Source organism: Pleurodeles waltl, chromosome 4_2, assembly GCF_031143425.1.
Source record: "Pleurodeles waltl isolate 20211129_DDA chromosome 4_2, aPleWal1.hap1.20221129, whole genome shotgun sequence".
Classification (NCBI taxonomy): domain Eukaryota; kingdom Metazoa; phylum Chordata; class Amphibia; order Caudata; family Salamandridae; genus Pleurodeles; species Pleurodeles waltl.
The window spans coordinates 610628839-610645435 of NC_090443.1; the positions used below are offsets into that span (position 1 = coordinate 610628839).

A 16597-nucleotide genomic window follows, 5' to 3' on the forward strand; every position below is an offset into this window, starting at 1 on the left:
CCCAATGACCCTGACCGCAGGGATGGTGGGCTCCATGGCCTTGACTGCAAAACTGCTGGGTTTCTTGCTGAGGCTAAAGAGACTAGCGGTATGGGACAGCTGTACCAAAGTCACAAAAGAAACATTGAGGGTGGTGCAGCTGGCGTGGTGGAGCAGAGAGGCCCAGAGACCATGCAGTGGCCCTGCTCTCTTTGAATCGCTCTAAAGAGGAAGCAGCCTTGTTCCCAAACAGGAGAGTCCAGTTAAAAGGCATGTCCCTAAGGGAGGAATGGATATTACTTGAGACCTAGCTGATCTTAGTGAGGAATGGCAACACTGGTGCCAGTGGTTCACCTGGTGGAACTGGTGGTGTCCAAGCCACAATGAACTGTGAACTGTCACCTGACATCACTGGTTTCAGCACTAGCATTGATGTTCCAGGATCGGGCATGCACTTACGTGCCTGAGACAGGGTGGGAACTGGTGCAGCAGGCACTGTGACTGTCTTGGAGGATCCAACAGGCACCAAGGGCAAACCTGATGGCAATATCCCAGACTAGAGGCCTCTCAGCTCCTGGGGGCCGAAGGTGCACCAGAGGTTCTTAGCAAGGTTCCCAAGAGCCGGAGCATGGTCTTGTGGAACTCTTCCATCTGTTTTGTAGTAGTGGACAGTCCTGAAAACTCAGATTGTGCCACAACAAGTTACAGGATCGGCTCTGAAGTGGACCAACTGCGGAAGTGAGATCAAGAGCTATGGTGCTGCTTCCGCCCCTTCTTTGGTGAATCTGAGTGGCAAGAGGGGACCGAGTTGTGATTTGTTATGTTTTTTCTTCAATTTACCTGAAGTTTAGAACTTGAAGAAGACCGAGTTCTAGAATGGTGCTTTCGACTGCTGGGTCAGGAACGGGAATTAACTTTTGACTTGGGCCAGTCTAGTCGCAGAGTCTTCTTGTGTTTGACGAAGTAGAGTTTCGCCTTATGGCTGCGGAAGGCCTGAGGGATTTACATCTTCATAGGCAATGCATGTCATTTGCAGACAGGCGTCAGTGCGGATCTGCACGGTGCTACCAACCCGCGAGCAGAGGTACTACTGAGAAGTTTCCAGATCCAGTCTAACAGTTTGGGAATATTCAAAAGGTGACAAATATACATGTGGTGTCATAATAAACATATATATATATATATATAAATATATATATGATCCTTATACAATGCATAAACTCGTGGAAACAGACACAGAACCATATTTACATACCTAGACATGCATTTCTATATAATGCAGAAACATGTATGCAAAGTCCTATACATTAGGTGTTTTTTAAAATAAATATATATATATATATATATATATATATATATATATATATGTATGTATTTACACAAACATATGTATAGACACATATGCATATTCAGATGTACATATATGTACAAAATATACAGGTACAGTCCTATACAGAGCCTAAAACCACTATTGATGCACACCACAGTTACATATCAAGGTGCACATGTTCATGTAGTTGATAAATATACACACATTTCCATATGCAATAGATTATTTTATTAAAAATAGACATAGGTACATAAACACACACACATATATGGGCAATCGTAAATATATGCTCACATATACACATATAACAGTGCATTCCTACGCAAAGTAAACCTATATATATATATATATATATATATATATATACACACACACACACACACCCTGCCCCCCCTTTATATATAGGTCTCCGTCCGCATCAGTCCTCCTGACTGATATCCACAGTTCCAATAGACTCTTTAGACACGCCTGGAGCCAGAACGACTGGACAGAATTACACCAAATTTGGCAAAGGTGGAGCTTTTGATCCACAGATCACCTTTTGTTAATTTGGTGTAAATCAGTTCAGTAGTATTTAAGACATTAAAGGTAAAATAAATTTGTATATCTAGGGCTGCAGATCAAGGGAGAACCCCTGCTGAGGTCTAACTGTCTGCAAACACTTCACACAAGCAATGCTGGCAACCATTTTGGAACTTGACTTCAGCGGAGTCCCAAAAAAAAGGAAAAAAAAAGCCTGTGCACAACGGTGGTTCGATTAACGTAATTTACGTTAAAAAAAAAAAAAAAAGAAATACACTGAAAAAAAAAAATTCTGATTTTACAGGGACATAATTAGGAAATAGAATTTAAAAAAATAGAAATTCACTTAAAAAAAAAAAAAAAAAATGATTACAGGCACATTATACTTAGGTTTTGAATTTACTCGCACAAAACCATAGAAATTCAGCAATTATAGCTATTTTTATCTCACAGAACTATAACTTGCGGCCTAGTCATGCACTGCTAATTACCCCGCATATTACAGCACTCATGACTTCTTTAATAACATCACTGATAAGATCAATGTAATGATTGCAGTAAAATTATTGAGAAGAAAACTGTGCATGGCGGGGGCGTGAGTTATAGTTACCTTAGGGCACGAGTTATAGTTACTTGAGCTAACCATAACTATAACTGCTGAATTTCTATGGTTCTGTGCGAGTAAATTCAAAACCTAACTATAACATCCCTGTAACCTTTCGGTTTTAAGTGAATTTCGACGGGTTTTTTAAAATTCTATTTCCTACCTATAACGTCCCTGTAGCCTCTGTTTTTTTCAGTGAATATATATATTTTCATATATATATATACACACACCTGTATATACACATTATAATGTGAATATAAATAGACATATATAAAAGTGTAAGGTATAAATATACACAAATTATTATCTACACAGCAGAGGTCAATTGTTTTCATACTATTGCTGTAGATTGTTGTGCTGTCAGTATTCTGATCATGTAGGAAAGAGCCCACCTTTGACTAGTCTTCCGAAGTGGAGATGGGACTTGGTAGACCTCATTTTTGCCACTAATGAATTTCATAGTTTAGCCACTTGCTCATAGAAAGATGTGTCTTCTGTGTTTCTTAAATCTTTTTTGCATGCTAGGATTTAGAGATGGGGTGCCAGTATGGAGCATAGGCTGTGTTGGATGTATTTGTGCATTGCCAATTATTGCCTAGTAGGTGATACAAAGCATGTTGAAATAGGGGCTTCTGGCAATGAGTAACCAGTAGAGGGCCTTCAAAGCAGGGGAGATATGAGATTGTGGCTTTACGTATAGGAGTAGTCTGGCAGCAAAGTTCTGAACTATTTGTATTCTTCTCATAGTTGATAAAGCTACTGTGATATAGACCACTGGAGTAATCTAGTTTTGATAGGACAAGCGAGGTTATTGCTGGGCCTTGTGAGTGAATCTTATATGTAGAAATACCAATTGCATCGTTTATATGGTATGAAATGGTAATCTGGATAGTTTATCCACTTGGGACAGCTTAGAGTCCGTGGTAATTCCAAGGTTTCTTACCTCCTTGGATACTTTTGGTGGTGTTCGTAGAAAGTCAGGTGAGGCACAGATACGGTCATAAGATTTCCAGTCATCAAAGAGGAGTATTTCAGTTTTGGTGGTGTTTAAACATTCACTCTAAGGTGCCTCAATATCATCCACTGGTCAGTGGCTGGAGGCAACTGAAGATTTGTAAGTTTCCAATATCCTTGGGTCTTTCCAATTTAAGAAGTATCTGTGTATTGTCTGTGTACTTATAGCAGGTGAACTCAAATACATTGATTAGCACTAGTAAGGATTTTACATAGATGTTGAAAAGGAGGGGTGAGATGACAGACCCGTTAGGGAAGCCTACTTTTATGCTGTATGTTTTTGATGAGAGAGAAGGAGTATGGATCACATTTGTCCCATTGAGGAGGTAAAATGTGATCCAAGTGAGAGGGGTGAACTCTATACCGCCTTCCACGAGTCTTTGGATTAATGTGTCAGGGTCAACTGTGTCGAAGTCATCACAAAAGGTCCAACTAAATTAGTGCAGCAACCCTATTCTGGTCTACTGGTGATTTTAAAGGCCATCTTAGACCAGGATTAGAGTTGCTACAGTGTCTCTTGCTGGACAAATTTGGAATTTGGAAAATAAGGATTTATCCTCAATAACTTTTGCCATCTGCGTGAAGGTTGTTGTTTCCAAACGTTTGCCTATGAATGGTCATTTTGCTATTGGTCTATAATTGTTGGGGTCTTGAGGGTGCAGGACTGTTTTCTTTATTAATAGGCATATGTATGCCTTTACACCTCCTGGAAAAACCCCTGTTGTTAATCAGTTGTTGATCTGAGTTCTGACTGAGATGGTCACTAAAGTTGTTAAGAGAACATTTTTGAAGATTTGCGGGTGACAAGAGTCAGAATGGCACCCAGCTGGCTTGCACGTTTTGACAAGATCCTGAAATTCAATTGGTGATAGTTCTTTGAAAGAGAGCAGAGGCTGTTAAGCTTCCCCTATAAGGGTCTGTCGGAAGTGTGCCTGAGCCATTTGTTTTTTTGTGTGTTAAGCATGAAACCAACATTTCAGCACTGTTTGAACCATATGTATACACTGTGTTCGCTTTTGCTGTTTAATTCGATCTATTAGTGTGGTTAGGCCTTCTAATCAAAATCAAACTAAATGAATTAGTCTGAACCTAGATTTTACTAGTGTTATTTACATGCGTCTTATACAGAACCAAAGTCATTGTCTACAGAAGCACAACCCATGGCATCATAATTCTCCAATACTGAGCTGACTCTTCTGGTTGCTTGTCCTCTTATGTGTAGGATAAACATTGCTGATCCCTTCTCACAAGTGTAGCTAAGAAAAGAGTAAACTTCCCCTTCAACTGAACTATTTGTAGCTGTAATTCTCTATTCCTTCTATCAAAATTGTTGATAGATGCCTCAAATTAACTTACAAAAGTCAAATCTCCTTCATGCCAGTTGCAATAGCAAGCCACAGACATGTACACTCTCCAACAGACACAATAAAATTGCATGTGAATGTAAAATAAGGCCCACATTGGTAGTGGTGACATGATCAAATATAGAAGTGTCCAAAATCATGACCAGTGGAGTGATGGAGTGATAGATTGCTTAAGAGATTCAGAAAAGGAGGAGGGAAACGATAAGCATTGCATTACTATTGTCCAGCTTTTAGGAAAACAAACCTTGAATGGCAAATCTAAAGTTTGACAATCACAAATAAATGAAACATGCAAGCTTTAATCAATGTTTTGATATGAGATCACAAATGTGAAGCAATAGTCATTAGCAAGTCCATGCACATCTAAGAAGCAAAATATTAAGAGGAAAATCTGAGCTACACTGGGAGCAACCATTTTTCACATTTTATGTTCTACACAATTTTGAGAAGCCACAGTGAACAGTTATATGTGAAAAAGTACCGCCTGCCCATACATTATAGGGATATTATATGACATCAAGGAGTTCTGCCATCTTACAGATGAACAAGGCTAAAAGCAGAGTTATTATATAAGATCTTGGAGCTCTGCCTTGCAATATTCTTTCAACCTACACAAAAGGTATTTTATTCCCTATAATACATGTTCACAACATCATCCTTCCCACAAACTGCTTAAATCTTTGGTATTTTTGTTTTATCACAAGAAGGAGATAGTATGATTGCAGACATGAAGAATTAGAGCTGGGTGAGGCCACTGTGGCTCAGCTCAGGGTCCTCGTGGCCCTCAAGCTCAACATGATTAGAACCCGACCTCTCCCTCTTAAATGCGACCTGTGGCTGTGAAAACCATCATTGATTTGCTGTTTTATGTAGCACAAACTCGACCTGAAGGTCATGAAGTGTTTTAAATGAGCACAGATTACATTATACAGGGTCACATTTATTTTTTATTTTAGGCCCAGGTTGATTCAATTATTTCCCCAGAACCACAGGATGTTGAGCCAACACTGAGACTCTAATCTGGTTCACCACTTCCAAAGTCGGCAGCTCTGGCCGTAACCCCTACAACCTTTCCCAAACATTATGAAACATATCATTAAGAAACACAGAAGAATTGTTTATTGGTGTCTTTGGACCAACAGGTAATGTGTCTAAAAACTAATGTGACCTTGTGTAATGTAACTGGTGCACATGTAAAGTGCTCCTATACCTTTGGGTTAAGGTTGTGCTATATAAAATTGCAAAAAAACAAAACAAAAAAAAAGAGGGCGAATAAAGGATGGAGCAGAATAGCACGCAGGATATAATTGATTTATGGCAGATATGAATTATAACCTGCCAACCACTATCCTGTCAGAATGATTTATGACACTACAACAAATGATTTATGTTTGTGTCATCGTGATTTATGACTTGCCACTCTGATTTATGATTGCAATGACATAAAATATGAATCTTACATGTTAATAAAACTGTAGCAAACATTTCCTACAAAAGAAAAAACACAACCACACGCCTATTGTCAAATATTAATGCATGAGGTTATAAGCGGAATGTGTACTAGTTGGAGTGAACCAAGTGCTGGGGGTTAAGACTTTATATGAAGTTCTCTTTAAGTATACCACCAGGCATTTGCAGGCTCTTAATAAATGGGCAGATGGGCTGTTTTTTGGGTTTTTTTTTAAATGTAGAAACCTGGGAAACTAGTGTCAATGCGAAGGCCCTTTGAATTTTCAATTAACCACCCTATCCCCAGCTTCTCATGTCTGGGCAGTGTAAAACCTTTCACTAATGGGCCTCATCAGGGCTAATAGTTTTTTCCTAAAAGAACTTGCGTACAAAAGAAATGCTGGCTTTTGCAGAGAAGGAATGTAAAATGCCAGCCCCTTCCTGGTTCCCCTACCATCACCAGTACATTCACAGCTTCTGGAATTATGCATTTGACAACCCTCCGAATGGCGTACCTGAAATGGGAGGAAGGAGATGGTGGTTGGGGTGTGGGGGTTAGAAGGACTAGGTTAAAGGTGCACTGCACTCTGCAGCACTGTCCATTCATCAATAGAAGGTAGGGGAGCAGTGCAGTGTCACAGACCAGGCAGATAAGTGGACCCTGCCGTCCTCCATCTTTCTCCTAATTGCTCTCCATTTTGTGTGATGCTGTGGCTGATTCTGCTATATTTTTGAACGCTCATCTCATACTTTGGCTCCTAGAGGCAAGCCGGAACACTGGCTCACTTCTGGCTCGTCTCATGAATTGTCTGGCTTGTCTATCTCTATGAAGGTAAACATGGAATCCATATTGTGAAATTAAACAAACCTAAAAGCAGTTAGTAATGGTTTTCAAAAATATACCAGAATCAGCTTAATATAAGTTAGAAAAAAAAATGCTGTAGGACACACTGTTTAGAAACATGCAGAGTGACTCTGACTTTCTTGTAAAGACCTACATCATGCAAAAAATAAACACTGTCATAATATCTCCTTTCTGTTGGTGACTGTTTACTGTGGAAAAGCAGATCAGAGGAATGAAAAGCCAGTTCTCATTTTCACTGTTTAAACTGCAGGTGTAATGGTGTTTTCTGACCTGACATACACTGTAACTGCTTACTCTTGAAGCACCCATTATGAGCTCACAATTCAATTGTTATAACTTATTACAAGTGACTAGATATGTCACAATTCGACTGCCATAAGAAGTTACAAATGAGCTTTCATATAAGGATTGCAGGCTCCCATGTGCCATATATAGAATTATAGATGGGTAACAGTGAATTATCGGGATGCTTTTCATCAAGAAGTTCGGAATTACATCAAACAGACAACGAGAGCACAGCTCGGGTTGTCTAAGATGTCACTCAGAACCCCGAGGTGAAAAACATCCTCATAATTTTTTTACCCATCTATAATTTTTTGTTATGTATGTCCCCCAAAATCATCTGCCCCTGTTTTCAACTGCTACGCGGGGGCTGAGGTGTAATGGGGGAACCATACGTAACTGTCCCAAAGGTAAAGAAATACAAAAATCTTATCTGCCATGTTTGACCAACCGGCCTTCCTTCCCCACCTGCAGCTGTTCAGACAAGCAGCGATGCCCTGACAGGCTCTCAGAGAGCCCTGACAGCCTGGTCTGGAAACCCTTTATGGCATAGCAACAGCGGGTAACAAGTTTTTGTTGCTGACAAGTTTTTGTTGCTAAGCCATAGCAGTGAGTTAGTAGTTTCAGAAACTAAAATAAACGATTTAAGCTTTCTACGAGAGCCACGCATATTGTTGTCTCTGATTTATTTACATTGGAAATAAAACATAAATCCAGTTTAATAGCATTCCCTATTTTTCACACTAAGAATATAAACGTTTTACAAACAAATCAATGTAATGTAGCAACTGTTGATCAAACAAAAAAATTGGATGTGTGGCTCTCTTTTCAATTTTCCACCCATGCTCTAGCTGCAAAACAAGACCCAACAAGTGTACACAAAACAAGACAATCCTAAGGCATTTTTATAAGAACGATGTAATATGGTCAACAAAATTAGCTGCAGTGAAAAAAATTACCTTCCAAACGGAAAAAGCAAATGTGACATCATGTGCACTAACCAATGTGTCATCGTCCATCATTAAAATAGCTGGAATAATAAAAAAGGTATTAAGTATCACATTTCAGACACATGGAACAACTAATACGGTTCTGATCTTACAGGCATATCCTCCATATACAGAATGTATAAATCCTGTTTGAGAAGCAGGTTGTTAAAAGTTTCAGCATCAGCTGTACAGAATTGGAATTCCAGATCAAACTTTAAAACAAAATTTAGTTACGCTGTGACCTGGAAGATGTTTTCAAAATTACTCCATCTGTAACAAAAGGATCGGAAGTTCTCCAATAATTTCACAAAAAACGTACAGGATTTGATGTGGTGTCTAAAATACGCCCCCGTGGTCAGATTCATGCCAGATTTTATGACTAACCACTGACTATGTAATGAATTTCATGGAGATTAACTTATGTAATGGTATTTTATGCTGTTAAAGACTATCTACATTTTTCTATATAAATTCATCGTATGTAATTGTTTTCTTTGCACATATTCTGCAAACATGCCCTGGATCTGGTCCTCCTGTATACGAGGTGGGAACCTCTTTTATAAGCACACTAAGTGCTACGAACCCTTTTCCACTTATGGCCTTGGATGCCTATCTGCCCCCAGGCCAAACTAAGATGAAAAACAAAACCTGCATTATTTGTTTGAAACTGCATTACAATGTACAGAACATAATTTGGACTAAAAGTAAACAAACCCTGCGATTAAAATGATTTACTCCATCTCATTAATTCAATGTGCCAAATGTTTTGAACAGTGCTGCACAAGGCTGATCTTGGCAATCCAGATGCCTCCTCCTCTCTTCTTGACAAAGTTTTTTTTTTTTTTAACTCTTTAGTGAACAGATATATTTGGACAGGGAAGTCGAGTCTCCGGTCCACCTTCTGCCAACTGGGAACATGGAGGACAGACACAACTCTATTTCAAACACTATATCCTGGTGGCGGTTATACAACATTATATGGTATACGAGATTGCTTACATTTTCAGATAGCTATCCTGATTTGCTCGGCTATCTGTGAGATCTGACAGTTGATATGGAAAAATATGCAGTTTTGCTCTCCCACCATCTGCAATAACCTAAAATAGATTATGGCTTAACAAGAAATATTGTAATAAAAGATGGGACCAGCTGTATGATTCTAATTTTTCTTTTTGGGTTTTTAGAAAAAAATATCTGTAAATCATCTTGATAAGTATTTTTAAATTGAAAACACAATTGGAACTTATTAATTGATGGAAATACCTGACCTTGCCTCAATAAAAAATAAAAAAAAAACAATGTTGCCTGGCAATACAGGCTTAAGATAAAGGGCTAGTATTATATGATGGCGATGACATAGCAAGGATAATGTTGAAAGTTCACCCTTGATTAAGAGCATTTCTCTTTTTTCTTCTGTTACCTTCTTACATGGAAAAAGTATTTGAAATGTTAACAAAACAAGTGGTAATCAATTTCCTTTGAAGAAAGAGAGATTCCTAATACACTGCTATAACTATAATTGCATCTGTTCACATGAATACCTAATAAAATGAACAAAAACATTTTCTGAATTTTACATTCAACATAAAAGACAGGCTTCATTATACTGCAAACCAGAAGCTCCCTGTAGAATGACCGCTCCCAGCCTCTAAATGCTAAGGTTTCAAACATCTCCATCCATAAGATATGATAAAATCATATATCCTCACTCATCATCATCATCAACATCATCAGTATACATAGAGGTATTTTACAGATGCTGGCTCATGCACACTGATTTGAGACATATATCAATCAGAGGGTTCTAAAGCTCCTGCGACCGATTGGAATGCTTTTTAAGGTTTAGAACTTGTACAAGGCAAGGACGGTGCCCAGATTTCCGTTCTTGACCGTCTTCAATTGTCAGTTCAGTGATGTTGACTGGAGACTAACTATATATCATTGATGGATTCAGAAGACTATTTATCATTTATGGGTACTGAAAAGATGAATATCTATGCTAAAGGAGGCAGAACTCATTTTTACATTAAAAATTTCAGATGCACTCCTACTGTTGTTCATATAGCGACAGGTTATAATTTTCAGAAGATGACTTACCATCAGTTTCCAGTGCAGAAAAAGGCTGCAGTCTATTTCTCATTCGATTCACAGTCTGCTCCTCAAAGACAACAGGTACTGGGTGAGGTCCGAGCGAGACCCACAGCTCCTCTGGGGTCTTCTCCCCAATGTTATTCCACACTACAATCACTTTATGTATATTTGGAACTGCCTGGTAGTGATTCAAAAGTTTCAATAACACATCCGTTCGGTTAAATGTCTGCATGATCAGAGTGAACGAATCGCGAGTTACAAGGGTCCTGGAGTTCTCCTTCCTTTTGAGAGCTTTTATCCCATCATCTTTGTTATTCGGAAGAAAAGCAGCCAAACTTCCTATGACAAGTAGCAAAAGGACGCAGACAAGAAAGGACACATGGAGCATCCTTGCTCTGATCACTCTTCCAGGTAACTTACAAATATGGTGAATGCACCTTTGAAATAATTGGGAAATCAAAGACTGGTTGTTAGTCTATTAAACACTGATGAAACTGTAATGAAAGCCCATCTTGGACATTGTTCCCATGCAATTCAGGTAATAAATATAACAACACATTAAACTTTAAGCCTATCAGGAAATGCCTATGAGACAAAAATTATAATTTCGTATCTACCAAAGGCCCATTTCATCTCTGAGATAACAGTATATCAATTTTCAAGCAAGGCCGTTACTAGGTCACAGCCCACACTGTGAACTATGACTGTATATGGGTTTATGTGTGCTTCTGCATCTAAGGTGGCACAGTTATCTCTTTATGACCCAGGACTCTCAGACCTTTTACATTGTGAAAACTGCCAAGGTCCTCAGAGTGGATCCGCCGGGACATGGCATCCTAACCTCCGACAGCCTATGAGGTGTGCCCAGTTCATAAGAAACTGCGATGAGTCTTGCTCAAGCTACAGTAATAAAAAGCACTATAGAAAGGATAACCTCTTTAACAAATGATGTGCTCTCTAAGCCCAGTTTAAGCACTTAACGCTTTCACCTCACACCTGCTCATGTTACAGTTAATTTAGTGTGACTGAGAGGAGACACTAGAAGCCATGAGAGGGAGACCACCATTTTAAGCTGGTTTACAGGCCTATCATTAGGTAAACAATTAATATATTTTGCCCCCCAGTACTGGAATGGGATTGAGTATTACATCTCTAGTACAAATTCAGGTTCATTTACACTCTCAGCAATATCCATGCTTATGCGCAGCAACACTTAGCTCACTGTGCAACGAACCATACCATCAAACCTCACATATCAACAATGTGTCCCATATAGACCAAACTACCACCACCACCACCCTTTCAACAATGCACACCAAATGAAGAGAAGGAAACTGATGCCAATTAGAGTGCTTCACGACCTTGCCAGGTGTATGAAGTGCTACATGATGTAACAAGACTACCAAGGAGAGCATTTCAGGCTTTGCAAAAGATATGGAAAGACTATATATTTATATACTAATACGATGCACGCAATGTTTTAATCTCTGGTGAAGCAGATTACTCATCGGAGGATCTAGGCCTCCATATGTGAACTGCTCTTCAGAATAGATCAATTTTAGTAGGAACATTTAAGCATATTTCTTCAGGAATGCATGACTATAGAGGGTGGGTAGATGCAGTAACCATTCAAGACGTTTTTAAAAGCAGCTTTTGCTAACAGTGTATTTCAAGGAAATAAAAACAGATATTATATGGTACAGATTAAATCATAAATGATAGTGAATGTCAACTTAACCACAAACGTAAAACTGATATTCAGAAACAAGCGATACTTAAGGCTACAGGGAACCATTTTGGATGAGAGAGACGGTGAACAGGTGTAGTGTCTCCGTCCATCTCCCGCGCCCCACTCCTTAAACATGCCTCTCACGTACAGAAGAAAACTGTGACTAGGAAGACCATGACTTCGAAATACAAGAGAGAAGAACTTAAGTATGTATGAGGCACTTCACAGAAGATATTAATCATTACATGTGTAGAGAAGACAGTGATAATAGCAATAGTGCACGGCCACACAAGTGTACAATCAGAATGAGCTAGTACGTATGGTTATGCAGTCTTAAATGAGAATCGTGCTGTAAGAAATAATCCCTGCATATAAAGGCGGTAAAGCAAATTATTAATAATTTCTAATAAATAAGACACAAGAACAGTAAAAAAGTGAACTGCAAGTTAAAGTATATGGCAGGGCAATAACAGAATTTCCGTGCAGACTTAGGTCACAGAAAGAAGGGGGAGTATCTGCCCTTTCAAGCTCTTTTCATGCATGACACTTATTTAGATACACAGCAGGAAAGAAAGGGAATGGGTATTCGTATTAATTTTAGACAGCTTTCTGTTCACCTGGTTACTATACCTCATGTCACAAAAGGGCGGTAGGGATTTTCTTCCAGAAATATTGATTATGTGAGATCTGTACGAGAAGTTTGAATCAGGCTGTGATCATGACTGTGAAATCTGAAAAGACAAGGCACACGTTTTACTCACGCAATCTTATCGACTCCTTACCACTTTAGGCACCTATAGAAGAGAGAATGTAGTTTGTTGCCATCTGTTACGCTCCCTTCCCTTCACGTTTTATGTACCTTATATCAAGGATGCATACCCTTTTTTCGTGCAGGAACACATATTGACTTTTGTACTGCTTGACTCACGAACACATCCCCTCCCCCTTTCCCCCCACCTCACACACACACACACACACAATATCTCTCTCTCTTTCAATCTCTCACTATCTCGAAAGGATTTTGCGGGCGGATGGAGACGTGTCAGCAGGTGTATTCCCTGATGCCCAATGTGCTCTTAGGTCTATCACATTCGTGATGTCGCTCTTCCTACCTCTGAAATCTTGGTCTGATCGCTCAATGGAACGTTGCTCCCTGCTCTCCCTTTATTCCCCTTTTGTTTCTGGTCTCTCTGGATCTGAGAGCTCCATCTCTGTTCTTTCTCACCCACCTGCCTTTGTTTCAAACGTCTCTCTCACCTCTGACTATCCGGAACTACCGCTCTGCTGCAGAAGGGAGGGGAGAGGAAGTTGGGAAGACGAGTTCTATGTTTGTGCAGCTTTGTGCCTATCTCTCTCTAACACATCTGTTTCTAGGGTATCCGCTGCTCACCAGTATGAATGTACTATGCTCAACCTTTTTTATGTCTAAGAACCCTTAGTGACAACTTCCCCTACAGGCTCTCTCGCTCGCCTGCAAGTTATTTCTTTCATATTTGTGTCTGTCGGTTCTTTCTATTACCTTACTCTCTCTCGCCGGTTTCTGAGTGTCTCTCTCTTACCTCTGCTGCTTTAGGACCTCTCTCTCACACCTGTTCTTGGTCGGTGGGTGTCCTTGCTCTCTCTTTCCAAGGAGGCCTGGATAGAGTTCAAAGGCGAAGGCCATCCTCCATACTCTCACGAGAGGGCTCACAGTTCTCTTTTAGCCTGTCTCCCACACATCCTGCAAAGATGTGCCTTCAAACTTCAACATCTCCAACAAAACACCGAAGCAGCAAACACCTGAGCAGCTATACATTTACTTAAGATTATGGGCAGTTTTAGACTGGCCTGTCGGTCACTCCAGCATGGCCGGGATAGGCTAGCTTGAAACGGAGTTTGTGGGACTGTATTTTTTTTTTTTGGTCCCGTGGGTCGCGAAAGGGCCAAAAACAAAAAAAACACCAATACAATGTCCCTTTCAATTTGGGCCAATTGGCAGTACAAGGGTGCCCGACAGCTACGCCAAACACTGATTTAGGTATATGGAAGGGTGTCAGATCTGGCAGGAAAAAAAAATCAACACCTTTTAACTGCATGCCTCTTGACAACGGAGATGTACGTACAGTTCTCTTCTGGGCAAATTCAGAAAAAAATGGAACCAGGCATCTCTGTCCTCACTAAATATTACAAATGCACAAATATGACATATTAGTATTTATTTGGTGATATTCCTAGAAGCATCTTAAGGGCAGAAAAGGCTTGCACTTAGTTGCTAATTGTGCCATCCCTGGCAATACACCAGTAGTTCAACCCTTCAGCCAACATACCTCAGGGACTCACTTAAATGATAAAACCCAATGTTATGTGTGTGCCACTATCTCAGACTATGTACATACAGTAGGGGCTACCTAGGACATAAATGGCTGGCATGTCTCTGAAGTCTGAATCAAAGTCCTTTATATCATTTAATTTAAAAATTCAGACACATACTTGGCCAACACGTTTCACGATTAGAAATCGCTTCTTCGGGCCCACAAATCTTTAATGTACAAAGCTTCTCTGTGTCATTTAAAAAGCATGGTGCTGTTCTTCCTTTCTAAGGGTCAACCAAATACTTCAGAATATATTCTTGCTACTTAAATAGGCATAGTGGCACTACTTCCTTGCCCAAAACTATATATGCAAAATCCTCTTCAGTGACAAAGAAAAGCTTTGTACATACAGATTTGTGGCCATGAAGAAGATATTGCTAAATGTGAAAAACACGTGTTAGCCAAGTATGTATGAATTTTGTAAGTAGAATGCTATAAAGGACCTTGAGGCATACTTCTGAGACCTGCCCCTCACTTATATGCTTGCAGCCCTGAGTAAAGTGAGAAGGGGTTCCCAGTATAAGTTACGATGGTCTGTGTGATGGTATGTGAGTTCTGCTAGTCCTTTATTGGTTTGATATTGACTAGGGGCTAACTAAGGTTTTGCTCAGTAGCCTGAACATGATTTTAAGGCTCATTTGCAGTTGCTGGAATGGAACAGTTCAGTAAAGTGAGCTGATTTTGGGTGGATGGAACAACTGAATCGGTGTGTGAGGCCAAGGAGGTAAATCTAACATTTTGAATACTGTCTTTTCTAAACCAGCTGACTAATAAAGCAATCTATGATACCAGATACAGCTTTTATTAAACCTTACTCTAGAATTGCAAAGAAGTTAACTGAGGGGCAGGCTAAGTACGTAGTTCACGTGATTCCCATCACCCACAAGAGTTCATATTCTCCCCCAACCAACTATGATTTTCCTCCGATAGAGACAACTGGCAGGGTATAGGATGGCAATGTGGGGAAGTCAAACATTGATATCTAATTATGCTACATTAGCTCCCCAAAAGAGCACAGAATGTTTCCAGACTTTTACAGAAGTTAGTTCTGACTTTCCAGTATTATAGGACATGTGACACTTACTGGGATTATTTATAATGAACAGACGAAGCTCAGGGGGGGATGGGCGGTGTAGGAGTGGCTATAGTGTGCAGGAAGGCAGGGGGCTAGAGTCAGATACTAAATGTTACAGAGTGGACAGCTGTACTATTAAATAGCATCTGGTTGCATTAATATTGATATGTTCTGGGGTGGTGATCTGCCACTAGACTCCAACTTCCACTTACGTTTACTGATGACAGCCTCTCTGAAAAGAAGCTCATTTGCCTTCTGGACACTTCCTAAAGGGGGGCTATGATCTAGCAAGCGCTGTCCCTAGTCCAGGTAGGTCAGCGATCCCTACGCTTGCTGGGATGGGATGAGGAACAACTATTGATTACGTCTTCGCCTCACGGAACCTGCAACCATTGATTTTGGGAATGGAGTGATTCCTTCAATCTACAGTGATCATAATCCTCTAGCTTGACAATTTGTAGTTCCCCCGCAGAGTCAGTTGATTGTGGCTGGACCTTGTCTGGTATTAAACACTAAGGACAATCAGCAGAGGGTGGTCTGGCATTCTGGGGACTTTACCCTAATTATGACTAAGGTACATCACAATTGCATGGATCTGGTAACATCAAGCCTTTCGGACCGAAATTATCCTATCAACTCATTACACAGCTTTACGGAACTCATGTCTTGTATTAAAATTATGTTGAGTAGACCCATTAGAAAAATCCCTGTAGCCAATAAATCATGGTTCTATAAATATTGTAGAAAAGTGAACATTACTTTAAAGAAACTTTAAAGAAAACTCTCAGGGATAGGGCTGCAATTTCAGCCTGTAGGAAGGCATATGCCTCAACTTTGAAAAAGAGAAAGTCGGATATAAAAGACAAGCAATGTGAGGCTATTGTGGTTGCATGCCGAAGTAAGGACTCACAGGCATTTTAGCGGACGGTCCAGGCTGGTCTATCCAAGGG

At 39.9% G+C, this 16597-nt stretch overlaps 1 protein-coding gene across 4 annotated transcripts in view; it reads right to left on the reverse strand.

Annotated features, from left to right (window-relative positions):
• EXTL2 (exostosin like glycosyltransferase 2) overlaps window positions 1–16597 on the reverse strand; it is a 62520-nt gene that overhangs the window by 10304 nt on the left and 35619 nt on the right. For 3 of the 4 annotated variants that reach the window (XM_069232177.1, XM_069232178.1, XM_069232179.1), the window contains exons 2-4: window positions 12852–12952; window positions 10499–10929; window positions 8372–8442 (exon numbers count right to left, since the gene is read on the reverse strand). In XM_069232177.1, the coding sequence (XP_069088278.1) occupies window positions 8372–8442; window positions 10499–10929; window positions 12852–12856 (507 nt within the window). In that variant the 5' untranslated portion in view covers window positions 12857–12952. Of the gene's footprint in view, window positions 1–8371; window positions 8443–10498; window positions 10930–12838; window positions 12953–16597 lie in introns of all 4 variants that reach the window. The other variant, XM_069232180.1, reaches the window with a different exon arrangement.